Here is a 23,539-nt window from a genome sequence, read left to right on the forward strand (position 1 = left end):
ATGGATTGAATGGGATCTACAGAAATTTGTGCAAGTTACATAACTTAGTTTGCCAGTTCAGAATATTGTTTGATCAATGCCCTACTCCTGGATTTTTTGAAGGTTGGTAGCTTGAACCAGATGCTGTCCTAATGCTGATTCTTGCTTTTCACTTCAAAACTAGATTACTGCAATGTCCTCTGCCTATAGCCTCCCTCCCTAAGAGTTTCAAGCAGACTCAGCTTGTGGAGAATGAAATGGTTCAGCTCTTGAGATGGTGATATGCTAAGATTATATTATACCAGTGTTTCATACTTCTGAGTGCAGCTTCAGGTGCTGATTGATGTAAATCTTGAGTGACATGGAACCCTAAAGATTGTTTTACCACTATGTCCTGTCACAATGGCTAAGGGCTTCTCTTCACTACTGGGGTAAGTCGACCCAAGTTATGCTACTCCAGCTAAGTGAATAACATAGTTGGGGTCCACGTAGCTTAGGTTGACTTACCCCAGTGTCTTCACTGCGCTGCGTCAATGGGAGACACTGTTCAGTTGACTTCCCTTACTCTTCTTAGAGAGCTGGAGTACCGGAGTCCACCAGAGAGTGCTCTGCCGTTGATTTAGCGGGTCTTCACTAGAGCTGCTAAATCAACCCCTTCTGCATCGATTGCATCAGTGTCAATCTCTGTAGTGAAGACAAGCCTTTACATCAGCAGGGTTGTTTCTGGTGTATTTTTCAGACCTAGGAAAAGGGTGTTCTCAGTCAAGTCCTTCACCTATGAATTCACTCCTCTTGTGCTCTGTGAGTGTGATCAGCTTTAGGGTAGAAAGTAAGATCAAGTATAATCAGATCTTTAATTGGTATTTTCCCATCAAAGCAGGTTCTGGGGTTTGTGAGGTCAACTTCCGAATTTTTGGAAGAAGGCAATTACTGTTACTTGTAACTATTGTGAGGTACCCAGATGCCATGACAATGGACATGTGTTAGATAGGATTTCTGACACCACAGTCCTTCTCATAACTATAATATCTGGATGCTATAATGAAATACAAATTAAATTAAATACTGTAGTTTTGATGGGAACTTACAGCAATAGTAACAAACGGTTCTGTTTCACGCTCCATGTGTTAAATGTTATTTTAGTCATTAGTATTTATATGAAATAGAGTACTAAGCTCAATACTCACCCTAATTGTTAACTAGTCTCATGACTTACAGGGTGCAAGCAGAGCTGCTGAAGATGCTGAACGTGAAAGGAGAGAACGAGAGGAAAGATTGAGACATACACGAAATCCTGCAGTACGTGGTTTACCCTCCACTGCCTCTGGGAGGCTGAGGGGAACGCAAGACGTAGCTCCGCCTCCTCCCCTTACTCCAACTTCGCATACTGGTAAGTCATCAAATTTCTGGGGCAGACTCCTCTTACAGACTATGCTATTCTTCAGCTACTTCCTGGTTACTGAAATATACCATTTTGTAGTCCTTCAAAATCAATTTGAGTAAGTAACCAGGATTAGGGAGATATTTTGTAAACGTACTCTCTGTAAATGCTGTTCTTTCCATAAATTACTGGAAGAGATTTTCCTTTCTGCTGTGTATAATAATTGCCTTGCTACGTGCTAGTCTAATTTGGATTCTTGCCTTAAATACCTGCTTTGGTTTGGTAACAATTAAACACTTTACTCACTGCAAAAAGATCATCTTTTCCAAGCTAACTTTATAAATGGAATGTCCTAAGAATAAAAGTCATTACATTTGTAAGTGTTTTGCTGAGTCCCCACTTCAGACTAATAAATGTAAAAAATAGTATGTATAGAGATTTTCCCTAATGGTGATTTTATTTTCATTGTATACCAAAATGATTTTCTACTTATGTAAGGAATAACATAAGGTTCTATAGGACTGATCTATTATTTTTTCCTTCCTTTTTTAAAGAGTTAAATACTGAAGTTGGGCTTAGATCTTTTATTGCACCTCAGCATAGTTATCATGAGAAAATAGATTTCCAGCACAGTGGCAAACTGAAATGATACCTTTGATCTTGCTGTTACATAACAGATCAGTAGTTCCGTACTGACTTCCACTTATTCAGATAATAAAATCAATTTCTTTTTCATAACATTACCTCCGTAGAACCTCACTGCAGAAATCATGTGTCAAGACATGCTGTTACTGAACATATTGGAACAGTAGTTGAAGGGAAGCACAGAGCTCCCTCAAGCCCCATCTTCCTGCTGGAACCGACCTCTCCCTTTTTACTTCATATTACACAAACAAATCTCATTGTTAGTTTTAGGTTGAAAAGTTCACTTTTTCAAATTTTTGATATTTTAATTCACCTTTGGTCTTACCCAAAATTAGGAATTGCCGAATCAGACCTGTGATCCATCTAGTCCAGCATTCTGTTTCAGACTGTAGCCAGTACCAGATGCTTCATAGGAAGGGGCGAGAAAGCCCGCAGTTGACAGATGAGGGATAATCTGCCCCTCTCTTCCCCCCCCCCCATGAAAGTTTTATCCTATTCCCTAATTAGAAATTGAGTTAAACTCTGAAGCACAAGTTTTAGAAACCTTTCATACTCTTTAATATTAGCCATTATAACACTAGATATTCTTTTTATCCATATAAATGTTTGCTCTCTTTCTGAAGTGTGCTAAAGTAGTAGCCTCGTCAACATCCTGTGGCAGTGAGTTCCACAGTCAAATTATGTATTAAAAAAAAGAGTATTTCCTTATATCATTATGTCCCCTGTTCTTATGCTATGAGATGGGAAAAACAGAAGCTTCTAATCCACATTCTCTAGACCATTATTTTATATACTTCTATCATATCCCATTTTATTAACGTTTCTCTCTGACCTCCCTATGGTAGTGGCTACAACAAGGGAATGTCTTAAAAATGCATTTCTCTCAGTCTATTCTGATAACAAATGTCATGAATGCCTCCAGTCTAGGTTGGGGAACACATTTAGGGTCTCTGTCTGTGGTCTTCGGAAGCCTAATGAGGAGCAGTTCCCCAAAAACTTGCTAGAGCTGAGGGCCATCAGGCTGGCTTACAAATCTTTTCACCACAGATCAGAAACATAATTGTGTTGCCTCTGTCTATAAGTAATTGGTCGGTGTGGATGGTTCATTACAATAATATCTGGTCTGCACTTAACACTTTAAAAAAAAAAAAAAGTTGCTTACATCAAATGGAAGGGGACACATCATTGCTGACCTGAATTTGATGGGTTAGTTGTTGTGGCTCACCACTGATCGCATCCGACCAGAAGATTTATAGGTTCTTATCCAATTCAGACTACAAAGTTCAAGAACTCAGAGAGTTCTATATCGGGAGAGGATTCTTGGTGTGCTTGGCAAGAACACACATACTGCGGACAATACCAAATGGATAAAACCTTTATTAAAATTAACATAAAAATAAAAAATGCATTGAAACTTATAACTGCAAAACAGTAAAAGAATTCCAAAACTCCTGGTGGTACCGTTTCTATTAGAAGTACCTTAACCTAACATACTCATACCCTTCCTTGAGGACACGGTAATAGGAGGTGAAGGACCAGCCTCACTCCTGGCATGCCTGATTATGCAATGGTGCTGGCTTCCCCAATGGTTAGGAATGTTTATTATAGTGTACTGCACAAGCTGTGCTAATAGCGTGATAGAAGATAGAATAGATAGATGAAAAGGTAGTCTATAGAGTATAGGAGAACTGGAAAAAGCACTCCAAGAAACCGAAGCTTCAGGAGTTAGAAGAGCTTAGAATTTAGAAGAGCTGAACCCAGCAGAAGCTACCTCCTAAGAGCTCTCTTACAAGGTATTTGATAGGATCCTGACCTATGTAATTCAGGCCCAACTTACTATACCCAAATCTTATTTCCGTACCCTACAGAATTAATGGGTACCCTTCTACTATAGATCAGTGGATTATGACACTTACTTTCTAAATATATTCATAAGGATTTATCTCATTCCAAAACTGCCAACCTAGGCTCTCTTGATGACCTCCAAGTTGTGGTGTACCCTGCGGTTACCAACCACCTGTAGAAGCCGAATAAACCTGTGATGTGATGGGGATAGTTCCTCCCTCTGGTTCCCAAAAGTTCAGGGACCAGTCTCATCTGTGCCAAAGGTTGCCAGCCTTTATGCTGACATATTCTTAACTGATTATACTTTTTGCTATATAGCAGATCTTACAGGCCGGTAGGCTTCTTGCATTTCAGCAAAACTTCTTATTAGGAAACACATATCTCAACAAATCCTAAATGCCAAGGAATTAATACTAATAAAATATAAGAATAAAATGGATTAATTTCAGAAAAAGAAACATATTAATTGATACTGCTGGCTGGATTAGGATTATTTTGCTAGCCATTATATCCTACTATGGGCTACATCATCCATCACAAGTAAGCATTCAGATCTTCGGTGGCTCATGTGAAGATCTGCTTGAGACCAAGCAGAGATCCCATCTGTTTTAGACACCTTTTTTACACTGACAAGAAAGAGCTCCTCTTGCGCCTTTCCTCCATTTCCATTCATCCTGGAAATACGAAGATTTGGCAGAAGAGACCCAGAATGATCATAGTCTCACCAATCTGGACACGGCAGACTTGGTTATATCTGAGTTCCTGCATCTGTCCAAAGATGGATAGTCTCTTCCCTCTTCTCCCTGCTCCTCCAAGACAAGATGATGAGATAACAACTGGTTCTGTGGATGAAGGGAAAGCAGTGGACGTGTTATTCCTCGACTTTAGCAAAGCTTTTGACACGGTCTCCCACAGTATTCTTGTCAGCAAGTTAAAGTAGTATAGGCTGGATGGATGCACTACAAGGTGGGTAGAAAGTTGGCTAGATTGTCGGGCTCAACGGGTAGTGATCAATGGCTCCATGTCTAGTTGGCAGCCGGTATCTAGCGGAGTGCCCCAAGGGTCAGTCCTGGGCCGGTTTTGTTCAATATCTTCATTAATGATCTGGACGATGGTGTGGATTGCACCCTCAGCAAGTTTGCGGATGACTCTAAACTGGAAGGAGTGGTAGATACGCTGGAGGGTAGGGATAGGATACAGAGGGACCTAGACAAATTGGAGGATTGGGCCAAAAGAAATCTGATGAGGTTCAACAAGGACAAGTGCAGAGTCCTGCACTTAGGACGGAAGAATCCAATGCAGCGCTACAGACTAGGGACCGAATTTGCTAGGCAGCAGTTCTGCATAGAAGGACCTAGGGGTGACAGTGGATGAGAAGCTGGATATGAGTCAACAGTGTGCCCTTGTTGCCAGGAAGGCCAGTGGCATTTTGGGGTGTATACGTAGGGGCATTGCCAGCAGATCGAGGGACATGATCGTTCCCCTCTATTCGACACTGGTGAGGCCTCATCTGGAGTACTGTGTCCAGTTTTGGGTCCCACACTACAAGAAGGATGTGGAGAAATTGGAGAGAGTCCAGCGAAGGGCAACAAAAATGATTAGAGGTCTGGAACACATGACTTATGAGGAGAGGCTGTGGGAACTGGGATTGTTTAGTTTGCAGAAGAGAAGAATGAGGAGGGATTTGATAGCTGCTTTTAACTACCTGAAAGGTGGATCCAAAGAGGATGGATCTAGACTATTCTCAGTGATAGCAGATGACAGGACAAGGAGTAATGGTCTCAAGTTGCAGTGGGGGAGATTTAGGTTGGATATTAGGAACCACTAGGAGGGTGGTGAAACACTGGAATGCGTTACCTAGGGAGGTGGTGGAATCCCCTTCCTTAGAAGTTTTTAAGGTCAGGCTTGACAAAGCCCTGGCTGGGATGATTTAGTTGGGATTGGTCCTGCTCTGGGCCGGGGGTTGGACTAGATGGCCTCCAGAGGTCCCTTCCAACTCTGTTATTCTATGATTCCTTGTCACAGGAGAACAGCAATCTGTACTGGGACCTGTACTATTCAACATATTAATGAACGATCTGCAAAAGGCGGTGAACAAAAGTGGCAATGTTTCTGGACAATATATAATTATTGAAGATAGTCAAGTCTAAAGCAGACTGCAAGGAGTTACACAGGAATCTCACAAAGCTGGGTGACTGGGCAACAAAATGGCAGATGAAATTGAATGTTAAGTGCAAAGTAATGAACATTGGAAAAAATAATCCCAACTATATATATATGATGGATTCTGAATTAGCTCTTGCCACCCAAGAAAGGGATCTTGGTGTCACTGTGGACCATTCTCTGAAAACGTCCACTCAGTATGCAGTAGCTGTCAAAAAGGCTTAACAGTCTGTTAGGAACTATTAGGAAAGGTATAGAAAATAAGATAGAAATATCATCATAAGAATCATAATGCTCCTACGTAAATATATGGTGTGCCTACACCTTGAATACTGTGTCCGGTTCTGGTCACCCCATCTCCAAAGAGGATGTTGAGGAACTGGAAAAGGTTCAAAGAAAAGCAACAAAGGTGATCAATGATATGGAAAGCTTCCATATGAGGAACTAAAAGGATTAGGGCTGTTCATCTTAGAAAAGAGAGGACTATGGGGGGGGGTCTGATAGAGGTCTATAAGATCATAAATAGTGTGAAAAAAGTGAATAGAGAAGTGTTGTATACCCTTTCCCACATAAACCAGAGGTCACCCTATGAAAATAATAGGTAGCAGGTTTAACACAAACAAGAGGAAGTACTTCTTCACATGGTGCACAACTAACCTGTGGAAGTCATACTTTTGGGAATCACAACATTCTATGAGAATGAGTGTTTTAAAAAAAAACAAAAACCTGGCTAAGTTCAGGCAGGACAGATCCATCAATAACTATTACCCAGGATGGTCAGGGATGCAACACCATGCTCAGGGTGACCCCAAACCTCTGAATATCAGAAGCCGGGAGAGGTAGATAGGGATGGATCATTTCATAATTTCCCTGGAGCTCTGGTATGGGCCACTGTCGAGACGGTGCTGGGCAGGGTGAGCCATGTTCTGAACCAGTATGGCAGCTCTTCTGTTCTTAAATCTTGACCTGGTCTTCTATCCAGTTTAAATGATGGTAGACTTTTCTTTTTCCCTCTCCACTGTAATCAAATCCAACACCTGGTTATTACGTAGGTTAACTTAACTGCTGTTTCTGCTTACTGTCACTGCAAAAGGGACTTAGGTGTTTGTCCATTCCCTGGTGAAACAGTTGTTTTTTTTTAAAAGGTCTTAACAACTAACACCTCTTTAAATCCTGTTTAACACTGTATTTCAAGAAAGTTAGGTGAACAGGCTAATACACAGCTAACGCCTGTCTTTCTCACAGCTAACGCCTCTCCTCGGCCAGTGTCTGGAATGGAGCGAGAACGGAAAGTGAGTATGAGACTGCATCGTGGTGCCCCTGTCAATATCTCTTCATCTGATTTAACAGGCCGCCAAGATACTTCTCGCATGTCAACTTCACAGGTACAGAATAAACACCTTTTTATGGGAAAAGGGAGGGTTTTAATTTGAGAGTACTTATTTTGATCAGGCTGTTGTACCTTCCTATGTCAGTTTACCAGTTAATCAGTGGGATTTCTTACTGAAGAATATTCACTTCCTTATTTTATAAAGGAGTTTAGAATATTTAGATATGTAGTTCCTACCTTTTTGCTTTGTTGGAGGTACCCGAGGAAATATGTTAACACTTGCCACTCATAAGGCCTTTGTCTTACGATATCAGTTCAACATATAACAAAGTATCATATTGATCTCTAAAGAACTGAACAAGGGCAATTTTTTTGTTTAATCTCCATCTTTCTATTTCTTTGTGTACCCCCAGTGGCAAGCCTTTTAATGCCAGGGCTGTATTAAAGAGTCATATGAGAAGATGTTCAGTATACAGTAGGAGCCCAAAGGGTCATATGTGCTATTTGGTGGAATGTGCTATATATTTGTTTCACTAAAGCAGTCAGAACAATGTCCTATATTTGCAATTAGACATGATTACAGGTATTATAATATTCAGGATCTTAAAGGATCTTCAAATTATCTTAGTCATTTTAACTGCAGAATTCAAAAGTCTTGTGCAATCTAGAAAACATGGCTTGCACATTTTAGTGTTTTGGATGTTTTTTTCTGTTTGTTTTTTTACTGCTGAGAGTATCTAATATTGTAGAAATATAGCAATTGCTGTAAATCTGAGGTGTAAATATCGTGTGGTATACTTAGTCAAGATAATTAAGTCTTGAACTGCATTTCTTTCTTCCACGTAATCTTTTACTTTTCTATTCCACTTCTGCCTTGTTCCTTCTTTCACTGTATCTTTCCTGTTTTAATAGCGAGGTAGAAGCCTTAAACATGCTATCAGGTACCTTTCCTTTACAACTTCTGGATTTTTCGCTTAACTCCCAGTACTTGTATTTCCCTTTTTAAAGTGTAAAAGTAAAATTTTCTTAACTTTACTAGCTTTTTGGACATTTTGTAAACAATTGGCTTCTTTCTTCCCATCCGTGGCTTTCTAGGAGAAACAAACTGCTAATTGAGTATTTAATACTTATTTGACAAGCACATCATCACTGTCTTTAGTTAGGGTGACATAATTCTGTCAGAATTCAATTTGTATGCTTTCTGCAGAGTTCACCGTCTCTCTGCATTAATGGACTTTTTAACAAGTCCATTAATGCAGGACTAATTAATTAATTAGTTAAATTAATATCCTTTTAAAAATGTATGCCATTGTTTTTCCTACACAGTAGACACTCACTAGCTGTTTTTATAAATAGTTAAAATTGTGCCTAAACTGCTTTAGTGACTGTTTAAGTGCAACCTGTATAGGATGGTGGTAGGCTACAGTGTAAATGGTCATCCTGTGGTGGTGGTCATTATAGAATTGCCTTTAAATCAATACAGCATTCTTAGTGTATAGAGAAGATGGGAAATTCTAGACCCAACAGAACCTGTATCTTAAATTTTAGTATACAGATGCATCCGATGAAGTGAGCTGTAGGTCATGAAAGCTTATGCTCAAATAAATTGGTTAGTCTCTAAGGTGCTACAAGTACTCCTTTTCTTTTTGCGAATACAGACTAACACGGCTGTTACTCTGAAACCTGTTAGTATATACATGGCTCATCTTAGGGTTCTCTAGAATACAAACTTATCTCCAGACATAAATTAGATTGTGGAGACTTCAGCGATGTATTTGCTTTGAAATATCAGTTATTCAGTTTCCTTCTATTCAATTAATTGCAAGTAACTCAAAACAAATTAACTCGATTAAACTAATTAATCGTGATTAATCACAATTTTTATCGCAGTGTTAATAATAGAATAACAATTTAAATTTCTTATAAATAACTTTGGATGATTTATACATTTTCAAATATATTGATTTCAGTTACAACACAGAATACAACGTGTACAGTACTCACTTTATATTATTTTTATTACAATATCTGCACAGTAAGAAAGATCAACAAAAGAAATATTTGCAGTTCACCTCATACAACAGGGGTGGGCAAACTTTTTGGCCCGAGGGCCACATCTGGGAGTAGAAATTGTATGCTGGGTCATGACTGCTCACAAAACTGGGGTTGGGTGCATGGGGGTTGAGGGCTCTGGTTGGGGGTGCAGGCTCTTGCAGTCCAAAAAATGAGGACTTCAGGGTGCAGGATGGGGATCCAGCTGGGGGTGCATGTTCTGGGGTGGGGCTAGGGATGAGTTTGGGGTGTAGGAGAGTCCTCTGGGCTGGGACTGAGGGGTTCGGAGTGCGGGAGAGGGATCAGGGCTGGGGCAGAGGGTTGAGCTGTGTGAATGGGTGCAGGAGCCAGCTAGGGGTGCAGGCTCTGAGGTGGGGCTGGGGATGAGGGGTTTGGAGTGCAGGAGGATGCTCTGGGATGGGATTGAGGGGTTTGGAGGGCGAGTGGGGGATCAGGGCTGGGGCAGGGGGTTGTGGCGTGGGGGGAGGCTCAGAGGTGCAGGCTCTGGGTGGTGGTTACCTCAAGTGGCTCCCATAGGCAGTGGCATGTCCCTTCTCTGACTCCTATGCAGAGGCGTGGCTGGGTGGCTCTGCATGCTATCCCGTCCGCAGACACGTTCCTGGCCAATGGGAGCTGCAGGGGCAGAACTTGGGGCAGGGGGCAGAGAGGAGCCCCCTGGCTGCCCCTATGCATAGGAGCCGGGGGTGGGGGGAATGCCGCTGCTTCCGGGAGCTGCGTGGAGCGGCCCCCAACTGCTCCCCAGCTGGAGCACCAGAATGGGGTAAGCCTCAGAGCCCGCTCCCACGCAGGAGCTCGAGGGCCGGATTACAATGGCTCATGGGCCAGATTCGGCCCACAGGCTGTAGTTTGACCACTCCTGTCATACAGGTACTGGAATGCAGACTCTTTATCGTGAAAGTGCAACTTACAAATGTAGAATTTTGTTACATTGTTTTATTTTGAGTGCAGTTATGTAAAACTTTTTAGCTCTGAAGGGCAAGGTATTGAATGTTGAGTCCCAGATCACTGACTTGTCTGGTGGACCTGCTAGTTTAAAGCCGGGGAGGGTTGGAGTTGTACAGTTGGGGAGGAGGAAAGCGGTGCTTTTTCAGCAGATTTTGGGGGAAAGAAAGCAGCTATTTTGAGAAGTCTTAAATTTGGATTTGTATAAATCCTAGCTGAGATTGTGAGCATAATGTAAGTGAGGTGGTTATATCTGGACATTAAATACAACTTATAATATAGCTTTCACTGCCCCATATGTGGTGATTTTATTATGTTCAGAGATTTGGCAAAGTATAGTTAATATTGTTAAATCCCTTGGAGATCCTCAGATGAAAAGGTGATTGTCTTTTCTTGCCCAATAGGCATTATTTCAGTATGTACTTAGTGTTTAACTCTCAGATTTGATAGAATTTGAGATTCTTTGTAACGGTCGACATAAAAGCAAGTCATTAGTGGGGAAAAATTGCAGTAAGTGGTGTTTTATTCTTATTGCCTTCCATGTCTGAGTGTGTCTTGCTTGTAATGAAGGATTAAAACTCTTGATGGTAAAGTTTCAGAGTGTTCTGAATCCTGGTGTGGTTAATAACTCATTCCAGATCTTTAGCGTGGCAGTAGCTATGGAATGTTTGGCTCAAATTGGTGCAATGCATTTTTCTAAAGCATATTGGGACTTCGTGCCAGCCTGGATACATGAATCCCTTTGCAATTTTGGAGCCAAAGGGAGTAAAGAAAAAAATAATCTATTTTCATACCCTTGTAGCTACCCTTTGTTTAAAAGTCCTGTAGTTTCTCAGTCTATAAACTTACTTACTTTAGTGCATAGTTTAAAACATTTCAGGTCACCGTTAAACTTCAAACATATTTAGCATTTATTGAATTTCACTGATCTCAGAGACTTCCAAAATGTTTTTAGGTATTTCAGATTTGAATCACACTTCTATACTATAATATAGATGATACTACAAGAATAGTTAGGGAAAATGTTTAATATCAATTTTTGATTTCAAATATATCATGTACAATATTTGAGAGGGTGAATATATTGAACCATCCAGATTTGTTGTCAGTTTCCTCATTGATAATTCCAGGCACAAGATGTTCTTCGAAGCATGTATTTAAGATTATTTTATTTATGGTTAAGGAATCGTGCCTTTTAAATTTCTGATTGTTCCACAGTTGACACTGAAAAATTGGATTCTGGTTGGTGGTGATAGCTCCAAAATAAAGCAGACAGTGTTAAAGGTTCTCATTTGCACTGATACTGCAGAAATAAGTTTCAGATTTTTTTATTTGAATAGTGACTCATGCCTTAGTGTAGGGAATTTTTGTTTTCTAACTGTTATAATCCAACCAGGCCAAAAGAATTTTTTTCCCCATTTAATTTCAAAGGTGCTGAATCCTTTTTATATAAGATAAAATAAACTGATTGGGTATTTGGGATCTTTTTGATCAGGAAAATGTGCCATGTCTCACCTCAGTCAGGGGTTCTCCAGGATGATGTTGCCAGTTACTTTTAAAATTTTGTTTTAGCTGTAAGAGATGAAGATATCTGGAAAGATATAGGTATGTGTTCAAGTAGTCTGTACACATCCCCACTCCTGAGATGCACCAATGGTGCAGCCTGGACCAAAGTAACATTCTAGTAGCAGTGCTTGTCAGAGTGCTCTCACACACATGCTGCCCCTCCTCTTGCTGCTACACATATTTGGAGTGAATGGCTATAAAAGGGGGCTTGTCCCAACAACCACCTCAATTCTTTCCAACCCTGATAGCAGACAAACCAGGAATCTGGCCATCTCCCCCAACCTGCATGTGATGGAACAGATCATTCCCAGTGCTGTCTTTAGTTTATTATGTAACAGTTTTAATTTTTATTTCTTTCACTAAGGCTTTCACAGGGGCTCAGATCCCCCGGTTCCAAACTGTGGAACTGAAGACCACAAAGTTGGGGTTCAAGAGATATGCCTTTTGCCCTGCTATCTTTCCTATTTCAGATGCACGTGTGAATTGTTTCGCCTTCTTGGAGGAAGGTCATTCACTATTTTAATCCTCTATATGCAGCAGACTGAGCACCAGAGCTAGCAAGAAGTTTCAGAATCAGCTCCAAGCATTGCTACTGGAGGAAGCATTAGCAGCTAAACTTTCTGGCTCCAAGCCAAAGGGATCCACAACTGTTAGAGACCTGATTCCCCTCTGACAAATGATGGGTCCAGAAAGCCCAACAGTTCTCTGGTGCAGGTGTCTATCTTCTTAACTGGAGCCAGTCCTAAGGTGCCAGTCAATGTGAATCCACTTTATTGGATTATACTGTGCAGAAATCCCTAGTCTCACAGTTTCAGACTCTTCTGAAAGAGACAGACTATGAGAGCATGCCATTAAGGAACTTGTTCCTTACAACAAAATCCAAAAGCATTCCTTCAAGGTGGAAGCTAGAGGCAAATCAAATGGTGATATAGAGCAGTGGTTCTCAAAGCCGGTCCGCCGCTTGTTCAGGGAAAGCCCCTGGTGCGCCAGCCAGTTTGTTTACCTGCCGCGTCTGTAGGTTCGGCCAATCGCGACTCCCACTGGCCGCAGTTTGCTGCTCCAGGCCAATGGGGGCTGTGGAAAGGGCGGCCAGCATGTCCCTTGGCCTGCTCCGCTTCTCGCAGCCCCCATTGGCCTGGAGCAGTGAACTGCGGCCAGTGGGAGCCGCGATCGGCTGAACCTGCGGATGCAGCAGGTAAACACACCGGTCCGGCGCACCAGGGGCTTTCCCTGAACAAGCGGTTGACCGGCTTTGAGAACCACTGATATAGAGGACCAAGGTTGTACTATAGAGCCATACCCTGCCCCTGATCCAGGGCCAATGGTTAGCTTGAAAATTAATCAGAAGCCTAATAAAACACATATTGCTTCCTTCAAACTGTTGGATATTGCAAGCTCTATGATTCAGTAGCCATCGTTTTGTTCTGTGTTTATTCACTAGTATTTCTAGTTCTTCCTGTTTATTCCCCATACCTCTTGAATTAGTATACAGACATCTAAGATAATGATGTGATTTCCCCTCTCTGTTCCCTCATCTCTCCTTTATCCTTGCTATAATTGACCATGCTCCCCCCAGATTCCAACCCTTTTCCCAGGTATCCATGTTTGTGCTTTACTTATAGGCTTTTGTCTCCTGTCCCCATTAAAACCAGTTTAAAGCCCTCCTCACTAGGTTAGCCAGTCTGTAACCAAAGACACTCTTCTCCTTCCTTGATAAGTGGACCCCCTCTCCGCTCAACTGTCCTTCTTCCTAGAACGGTATCCTGTGGTCAGGGAAGCCAAACCCCTGTGTTTTGAGTGTTAAAATACTCCTAAATCATTAATGAAAAGCAACAGAGCACTCTCTCTGGCTTGCTTTAGACATACTCTCATATTAGAAATCTGTAGATCTGCCATTTGGCGTCTAGATCAGATGCTCAGTTGGTAAGACAGTACTGCAATCCTTATTTAACCATCCCAACCATGCAGAGGGAGGAGCACTACTTGCCAAATTCCTAAGAGTGGGAATATACAAAAAAGGTACTCTAAGAAGAAATGAAAGCTACTCACCTGTAACCAGGGTTCTTAAAGATAACCTCTGCACATTCATACTCCCAGCCCACTTTCCCTTCTTGTTTGGAATGCTGATTTCAGCTACCTCAATCTGGGAAAAATTATGGAAAAGCTGCTACAGGTTTCCATTAATAAAGAATTGAAGGAAGGCAATATAATGCTAGTCAACGTGGTTTTATGGAAAATACGTCTTGTCAAGCAAATTTTATTTCATTCTTTGAGATGTTTGGTTGATAAAAGTAATTGCGTAGATGTAATATACTTAGTACTTCATGACATTCTGATTAAATAACTAGCCCTATACAACATCAATGAAGCACATGTTATATGGATTAAGACCTGGCTAACTGTCAGATCTTCAAAAAGGTAGCTGTCAATGGGGAATCATTAAATAGAGGTGTTTCTAGTAGAGTTCTGCAGGGATCAGTACTAGACCCACTGCTATTCAGCATGTAAGTTAATGATCTGGAAGTAAATATAAAATCACTGTTGATAATTTTCAGGTGGCACCTGTCCAATTTATTTGAATATTAACATTTGGTAGACATGCCTGGTCAGTCAAATGTGGGTATATAGAAATTTCACTCAATTAAATGAAATCACCTGCAACAACATATTATAGGAGGTGCAAAGATGTTCATTGTGTAATATGGTAACACTCTGTTAAATAGAAAGCTCTGACAATATTCCTGTGTATTAGCTTTTGTTTAAAGAGTTTTTGTAATGATTGTTTGATATTTACATGCAAGGATTTGTAAACTAATAAAAACTTCCTCAAATAATATTTTTAAAGCATTTTGGAAGAATTGCAGATGGCGCAAATGTTGGCAGAATGATTGATAAATAAAGGTGAGGACAGGGCAGTCATACATAGCTATCTGGATTGTGTGGTAAGCTGGGCCCATCCCAACAAAAAGAACGCAGTCCATATCTAAAGAATGGGGGGCTGTATCCTGGAAAGCAGTGACTCTGAAAAGGGTTTTAAGGGTCATAGTGGACAAACCGTTCAATATGAGCTCCCAGTGTGATGCTCTGGCAAAAAGCCCTAACATCCTTAGGGTATGTCTACACTACGAAATCAGGTCGAATTTATAGAAGTCAGTTTTCTAGAAAGCGTTTTTATACAGTCGACCGTGTGTGTCCCCACACAAATGCTCTAAGTGCATGTAGTCGGCGCAGTGTGTCCACAGTACTGAGGCAACCGTCTATTTCCAGAGTGTTGCACTGTGGGTAGCTATCCCACAGTTCCCGCAGTCTCTGCCGCCCATTTGAATTCTGGGTAGAAATCCCAGTGCCTGATGGGGCTAAAACATTGTCGCAGGTGGTTCTGGGTACATATCGTCAGGCCCCCCTTCCTTCCCTCCTTCCGTGAAAGCAAGGGCAGACGATCGTTTTGCGCTTTTTTTCTTGAGTTACCTGTGCAGACACCGTACCACAGCAAGCATGTAGCCCGCTCAGCTAACCATCACCGTATGTCTTCTGGGTGCTGGCAGACGCGGTACTGCATTGCTACACAGCAGCAGTTTATTGCCTTTTGGCAGCAGACAGTGCAATATGACTGGTAGCCGTCGTCGATGTAGTCCTGGGTGCTCTTTTAACCGACCTCGATGAGGTCGGGGCGCCTGGGCAAACATGGGAGTGACTCAGCCAGGTCATTTCCCTTTTAAGTTTTGTCTCATGGCAATTGAGTCCTACCGGCAGTGCACTGTCTTTTAATCAGCAGCCAGCAGAAGAGGATGGCCAGCAGTCATACTGCACCATCTTCTGCCGAGCACCCAGGAGATGACGATGGCTAGCGGTCGTACTGCATGGTCTGCTGCCAGCAAGATGTATAAAGATAGATGAAGTGGCTCAAATCAAGAAATAGACCAGATTTGTTTTGTATTCATTTTCTCCTCCCTCCCTCCGTGAAATCAACGGCCTGCTAAACCCAGTTTTGAGTTCTATCCTTGAGGTTTTGAGTTCTATCCTTGAGGGGGCCATTCAGTTTCTCGCAAAGCCACCCCCTTTGTTGATTTTAATTCCCTGTAAGCCAACCCTGTAAGCCATGTCATCAGTCGCCACTCCCTCCGTCAGGGCAATGGCAGACTATCGTTCTACGCCTTTTTTCTGTGCAGACGCCATATCACAGCAAGCATGGAGCCCGCGCGGATCACTTTGGCAATCAGGAGCACATTAACACCACACACATTATCCAGCAGTATATGCAGCACTAGAACCTGGTAAAGCAAAACCGGGCGAGTAGGCGACGTCAGCACGGTGACGAGAGTGATGAGGACACTCATCCTCAGGAGGGCCAAATCACACCTGGAGCTGCAGCTAGCAAGAGATGTCAAGAGTAACAGGAAGGGTTTCTTCAGGTATGTTGGCAACAAGAAGAAAGCCAAGGAAAGTGTGGGCCCCTTAATGAATGAGGGAGGATGTGGAAAAAGCTAATGTACTCAATGCTTTTTTTGCCTCTGTCTTCACTAAGAAGGTCAGCTCCCAGACTGCTGTGCTGGGCATCACAACATGGGGAATAGATGGCCAGCCCTCTGTGGAGAAAGAGGTGGTTAGGGACTATTTAGAAAAGCTGGACGTGCACAAGTTCATGGGGCCAGACGAGTTGCATCCGAGAGTGCTAAAGGAATTGGCGGCTATGATTGCAGAGCCATTGGCCATTATCTTTGAAAACTCATGGCGAATGGGGGAAGTCCCGGATGACTGGAAAAAGGCTAATGTAGTGCCCGTCTTTAAAAAAGGGAAGAAGGAGGATCCTGGGAACTACAGGCCAGTCAGCCTCACCTCAGTCCCCGGAAAAATCATGGAGCAGGTCCTCAAAGAATCAATCCTGAAGCACTTACATGAGAGGAAAGTGATCAGGAACAGTCAGCATGGATTCACCAAGGGCAAGTCATGCCTGACTAATCTAATCGCCTTCTATGATGAGATTACTGGTTCTGTGGATGAAGGGAAAGCAGTGGATGTATTGTTTCTTGACTTTAGCAAAGCTTTTGACACGGTCTCCCACAGTATTCTTGCCAGCAAGTTAAAGAAGTATGGGCTGGATGAATGCACTATAAGGTGGGTAGAAAGTTGGCTAGCTTGTCCGGCTCAAGAGGTAGTGATCAATGGCTCCATGTCTAGTTGGCAGCCGGTGTCAAGTGGAGTGCCCCAGGGGTCAGTCCTGGGGCCGGTTTTGTTCAATATCTTCATTTAATGTGTGGATTGCACTCTCAGCAAATTTGTGGATGATACTAAACTGGGAGGAGTGGTAGATACGCTGGAGGGCAGTGATAGGCTACAGAGGGACCTAGACAAATTGGAGGATTGGGCCAAAAGAAATCTGATGAGGTTCAATAAGGATAAGTGCAGGGTCCTGCACTTAGGACAGAAGAACCCAATGCACAGCTACAGACTAGGGACCGAATGGCTAGGCAGCAGTTCTGCGGAAAAGGACCTAGGGGTGACAGTGGACGAGAAGCTGGATATGAGTCAGCAGTGTGCCCTTGTTGCCAAGAAGGCCAATGGCATTTTGGGATGTAGAAGTAGGGGCATAGCGAGCAGATCGAGGGACGTGATCGTCCCCCTCTATTCGATATTGGTGAGGCCTCATCTGGAGTACTGTGTCCAGTTTTGGGCCCCACACTACAAGAAAGATGTGGAGAAATTGGAGAGAGTCCAGTGAAGGGCAACAAAAATGATTAGGGGTCTGGAACACATGACTTATGAGGAGAAGCTGAGGGAACTGGGATTGTTTAGTCTGCAGAAGAGAAGAATGAGGGGGGATTTGATAGCTGCTTTCAACTACCTGAGAGGTGGTTCCAGAGAGGATGGTTCTAGACTATTCTCAGTGGTAGAAGAGGACAGGACAAGGAGTAATGGTCTCAAGTTGCAGTGGGGGAGGTTTAGGTTGGATATTAGGAAAAACTTTTTCACTAGGAGGGTGGTGAAACACTGGAATGCGTTACCTAGGGAGGTGGTAGAATCTCCTTCCTTAGAAGTTTTTAAGGTCAGGCTTGACAAAGCCCTGGCTGGGATGATTTAGTTGGGGATTGGTCCTGCTTTGAGCAGGGGGTTGGACTAGATGACCTCCTGAGGTCCCTTCCAACCCTGATATTCTATGATTCTATGACATGGACACAGACTTCTCTCAAAGCATGGGCCCTGGCAATGTGGACATCATGGTGCTAATGGGGCAGGTTCATGCGGTGGAATGCCAATTCTGGGCTCGGGAAACAAGCACAGACTGGGGGGACCGCATAGTGTTGCAGGTCTGGGACGATTCCCAGTGACTGCGAAACTTTTGCATGCGTAAGGGCACTTTCATGGAACTTTGTGACTTGCTTTCCCCTGCCTGAGGCTCAAGAATACCAAGATGAGAGCAGTCCTCACAGTTGAGAAGTGAGTGGCAATAGCCCTGTGGAAGCTTGCAACGCCAGACAGCTACCGGTCAGTCGGGAATCAATTTGGAGTGGGCAAATCTACTGTGGGGGCTGCTGTGATGCTAGTAGCCAATGCAATCAAAGATCTGCTGATATCAAGGGTAGTGACCCTGGGAAATGTGCAGGTCATAGTGGATGGCTTTGCTGCAGTGGGATTCCCAAACTGTGGTGGGGCCATAGACGGAACCCATATCCCTATAGAGCACCAAGCCGGCGAGTACATAAACCGCAAGGGGTACTTTTCAGTAGTGCTGCAAGCACTGGTGGATCACAAGGGACGTTTCACCAACATCAACGTGGGATGGCCGGAAAAGGTACATGATGCTCGCATCTTCAGGAACTCTGGTCTGATTCAAAAACTGCAGGAAGGAACTTTATTCCCAGACCAGAAAATAACCATTGGGGATGTTGAAATGCCTATAGTTATCCTTGGGGACCCAGCCTACCCCTTAATGCCATGGCTCATGAAGCCATACACAGGCAGCCTGGACAGTAGTCAGGAGCTGTTCAACTACAGGCTGAGCAAGTGCAGAATGGTGGTAGAATGTGCATTTGGATGTTTAAAAGCACGCTGGCGCAGTTTACTGACTCAGTTACACCTCAGCAAAGCCAATATTCCCACTGTTATTACTGCTTGCTGTGCGCGCCACAATATCTGTGAGTAAGGGGTTGACGTTTATGGCGGGGTGGGAGGTTGAGGCAAATCACCTGGCCGCTGGTTACACACAGCCAGACACCAGGGCGGTTAGAAGAGCACAGGAGGTTGCGGTGCGCATCAGAGAAGCTTTGAAAACCAGTTTCATGACTGGCCAGGCTACGGTGTGAAAGTTCTGTTTGTTTCTCCTTGATGAAACCCCCTGCCTCTTCGTTCACTCTACTTCCCTGTAAGCTAACCACCCTCCCCTCCTCCCTTCGATCACTGCTTGCAGAGGCAATAAAGTCATTGTTGCTTCACATTCATGCATTCTTTATTAATTCATCACATAAATAGGGGGATAACTGCCAAGGTAGCCCAAGATGGGTGGTGGAGGAGAGAAGCACCAGGAGGGGTGGAGGAGGAGGGAAGGACAAGGCCACACAGCACTCTAAAAGTTTAAAACTTATTGAATGCCAGCCTTCTGTTGCTTGGGCAATCCTCTGGGGTGGAGTGGCTGGGTGGCCGGAGGCCCCCCCACTGCGTTCTCGGGCATCTGGGTGAGGAGGCTGTGGAACTTGGGGAGGAGGGCGGTTGGTTACACAGGGGCTGTAGCGGCTGTCTGTGCTCCTGCTGCCTTTCCTGCAGCTCAACCATACGCTGGAGCATATTAGTTTGATCCTCCAGCAGCCTCAGCATTGAATCCTGCCTCCTCTCGTCATGCTGCCGCCACCTTTCAGCTTCAGCCCTCTCTTCAGCCCGCCACCTCTCCTCCCGGTCATTTTGTGCTTTCCTGCACTCTGACATTGTCTGCTTCCACACATTTGTCTGTGCTCTGTCAGTGTGGGAGGACAGCATGAGCTCAGAGAACATTTCATCGCGAGTGTATTTTTTTCGCCTTCTGATCTTCGGTAGCCTCTGGGAAGGAGAAGATCCTGTGATCCTTGAAACACATGCAGCTGGTGGAGGAAAAAAAAGGGGACAGGGGTATTTTAAAAGGCACATTTTATAGAACAATGGATACATTCTTTCACGGTAAACCTTGCTGTTAACATTACATACATAGCACATGCTTTTGTTCCAAGGTTGCGTTTTGCCTCCCCCCAGCGCATGGCTAGCCCCTCCCTGTGGCTAACAGTAGGGAACATTTCTGTTCAGCCACAGGCAAACAGCCCAGCAGGAACGGGCTCCTCTGAATGTCCCCTTAAGAAAAGCACCCTATTTCAACCAGGTGACCATGAATGATGTCACTCTCCTGAGGATAACACAGAGAGATAAAGAATGGATGTTGTTTGAATGCCAGCAAACATACACTGCAATGCTTTGTTCTACAATGATTCCCAAGTACGTACTACTGGCCTGGAGTAGTAAAGTGTCCTACCATGGGTGGATGGAATAAGGCTGCCCTCCCCAGAAACCTTTTGCAAAGGCTTTGGGAGTACATCCAGGAGAGCCGCAAATGCCAGGGCAAATTAATCATTAAACATGCCTGCTTTTAAATCATGGATACTATTTTAAAAGGTACACTCACCAGAGGTCCCTTCTCCGCCTGGCAGATCCGGGAGGCAGCCTTGGGTGGGTTCAGGAGGTACTGGCTCCAGGTCCAGGGTGAGAAACAGTTCCTGACTGTCGGGAAAACCGGTTTCTCTGCTTGCTTGCTGTGAGCTATCTACAACCTCATCATCTTCCTCATCCCCAAAACCTGCTTCTGCGTTGCCTCCATCTCCACTGAAGGAGTCAAACAACACAGTTGGGGTAGTGGTGGCTGAACCCCCTAAAACGGCATGCAGCTCATCATAGAAGCGGGCATGTTTTGGGCTCTGACCTGGAGCGGCCGTTCGCCTCTCTGGTTTTCTGGTAGGCTTGCCTCAGCTCCTTAAGTGTCACACAGCACTGCTTCACGTCCCTGTTATGGCCTCTGTCCTTCATGCCCTGGGAGATTTTTGACGAATGTTTTGGCATTTCAAAAGCTGGAACATAGTTCTGATAGCACAGATTCCTCTCCCCATACAGCGATCAGATCCCGTACCTCCTGTTCAGTCCATGCTGGAGCTCTTTTGCGATTCTGGGACTCCATCATGGTCACCTCTGCTGATGAGCTCTGCATGGTCACCTGCAGCTTGCCACGCTGGCCAAACAGGAAATTGACATTCAAAAGTTCGCGGGCCTTTTCCTGTCTACCTGGCCAGTGCATCTGAGTTGAGAGTGCTGTCCAGAGCGGTCACAATGGAGCACTCTGGGATAGCTCACAGAGGCCAATACTGTCTAATTGTGTCCACAGTACCCCAAATTTGACCCAGCAAGGCCGATTTCAGTGCTAATCCCCTTGTTGGGGGGTGGAGTAAGGAAATCGATTTTAAGAGCCCTTTAAGTCGAAAAAAAAGGGCTTCGTCGTGTGGATGGGTGCAGGGTTAAATCAATTTAACACTGCTAAATTCGACCTCAACTCCTAGTGTAGACCAGGGCATGGATTTATAAACAAAGGAATAGGAATTAGGAGTTGGGATGTGTGTTTACCTATGTATGAGAGTGATACTGGAATACTTTTGTCCCATTTTGATGTTCGCATTTCAAAAAGGATATTGAAAAATAGGAGAGGATGCAGACAAAAGCCTCAAATGATTTGAGGGCTGGAAAGAATGCCTTTCAGTGACACATGGAGCCCAGTCTGTTTAGCTTATCGAAAAGTTCAAGAAGTGACTTGATCACTATGTATACAAGTTCCTTCATGGGGAGAAAATACTTGCTACTAAAGGACTCTTAAATCTATCAGAGAAAGGCATGAGAAGAACCAGGGACTGGAAGTTAAAGCCAGACAAATTCATATTAGAAATAAGGCACAATATTTTAACAGTGAGGATTATGAACTACTGGAACAAACTATGAAAGAATGTGGTGGATTCTCCATCTTTTAATGTCTAGAAATCCAAGACTGGATTCCTTTCTGGGGGATATGCTCTAGTCAAACACAAGTTAATGGTCTGCACAGAGGTAACTGGAAGAAATGTTCTGGCCTGTGTGAAGCAGGATGTCATACTAGATGAACTAATGGTCTCTTCTGGCTTTAAAATGAATCTATGAACTTCTGGATCCGAGAAGGTGGTGGAAGTACCTGAAGCAGTCAGTCAGCATGCCATCCTACCTTTTTATAGCTACACCCTTTGAGTGTTAAGGAGTAGTGATGGAAGGATAGTGGGTGCATGAGCGCTCCCACAGGCACTGCTACTAAAAGTTCCAGTCCAGACTGCACAATCGGGCACATCTCAGGCGAGTGAACGTGTAGAAGTTGTCTTGAACTCCAGTGACAGGTGTGTAATCTTTGTTTCTCTCCATACAGGGCTCAATTTTGTAAGACTGTTTCAATGGAACTTCTTACATGCTTAAAGTTAAGCACGTGCGTAAGTGCTTTGCTAGATGCAGAGTGCACAGCACTTTGCAGGATCAAGCTCTTGCACGACTCCTATTTATGCTAATAATAGATTGAGAATTCTCTCTGTAGTTTGGAGGAAAAGGTTTAGAATACTTACAAGAATAAAGGAATATTGGAATAAGTCTCTTTGACAAAGGAAAATGTTTTTAAATCAGTGGCCAGCAGTGGCAATGAACAGTCAGTGTTATTACCACTTTATTGGAATAAAACAGAGGCTGGAACAAAAATGCACTTCCAAAATACAGTTCATTCTTCACTTCCTGATGAGAAAACCTTTATTCATATGTTAATCTTTATAGGGATCATTTTCTACATAGTTCCTCAAACCCTGAGATTTCAGCTTTCTTTGAGGGGAAAAAATTTTTTTGTTCCTTTTAAAATATCTATTAGTACAGAAACAAGTCTTGTAGCAATCTGAAATTGAAGTCCTTGGAAAATATATCTAGGTTCAACTGCAAATTTAGGTTGGATTTTGTAGTCAACTTTATATATTTGGACAGTAGAACTGTTACAATTTGCTGTCTTTTCCCCCACCTCAGAATAGCATTCCCTTCGAACATCATGGCAAGTAGCTGCTCGTCTCCTCGTTGGAAGGCAGCACTGGGTGAGTCCCTTCTTGTTAGACCCAAATCATTTTGGATGGGGTGGGATTAAATCCTGTGGAAACATCAGATTTGGCACTTTCTCCTCACATTAACTCTTACAATTGTATGCTTTATCTCTGTGCCCTACGCTCAGATGTCAGGTACTTGACGTGGCATTAGGATTCCTTCTGAATGTAAAAGTAAACATCCTTCTAAGAGTTGAAGTATTTACTACTGTTCTTCCTAAATTGTTTAGTAGAATTAATTGGTGATTTGGGAAGCCCCTATGGCTATTAAGGCATTGCTAATAAAATAAGCAGATCAGCAACTCTAAACCATCTAACGATCCTAGAACCACTAGTTACACCATAATTATGCTTACAATCTCAGACATCCATTCTAAACTAGACTGAGCTTTTAAAATTATGAAAAGATTACTTGTTCTGTAGACTTGTCATGGAGAACAAAATTAACTAATTCAAGTAAGGCTT

General features: G+C 43.2%; 1 protein-coding gene across 3 annotated transcripts in view; it reads left to right on the top strand.

The window, feature by feature from the left end:
- CSNK1D (casein kinase 1 delta) overlaps window positions 1–23,539 on the top strand; it is a 68,924-nt gene that overhangs the window by 41,855 nt on the left and 3,530 nt on the right. For 2 of the 3 annotated variants that reach the window (XM_073310935.1, XM_073310933.1), the window contains 2 exons: window positions 1,198–1,369; window positions 7,259–7,398. In XM_073310935.1, the coding sequence (XP_073167036.1) occupies window positions 1,198–1,369; window positions 7,259–7,398 (312 nt within the window). Of the gene's footprint in view, window positions 1–1,197; window positions 1,370–7,258; window positions 7,399–23,003; window positions 23,069–23,539 lie in introns of all 3 variants that reach the window. The other variant, XM_073310934.1, reaches the window with a different exon arrangement.

This window comes from Lepidochelys kempii, chromosome 14, assembly GCF_965140265.1.
Source record: "Lepidochelys kempii isolate rLepKem1 chromosome 14, rLepKem1.hap2, whole genome shotgun sequence".
Classification (NCBI taxonomy): Eukaryota; Metazoa; Chordata; order Testudines; family Cheloniidae; genus Lepidochelys; species Lepidochelys kempii.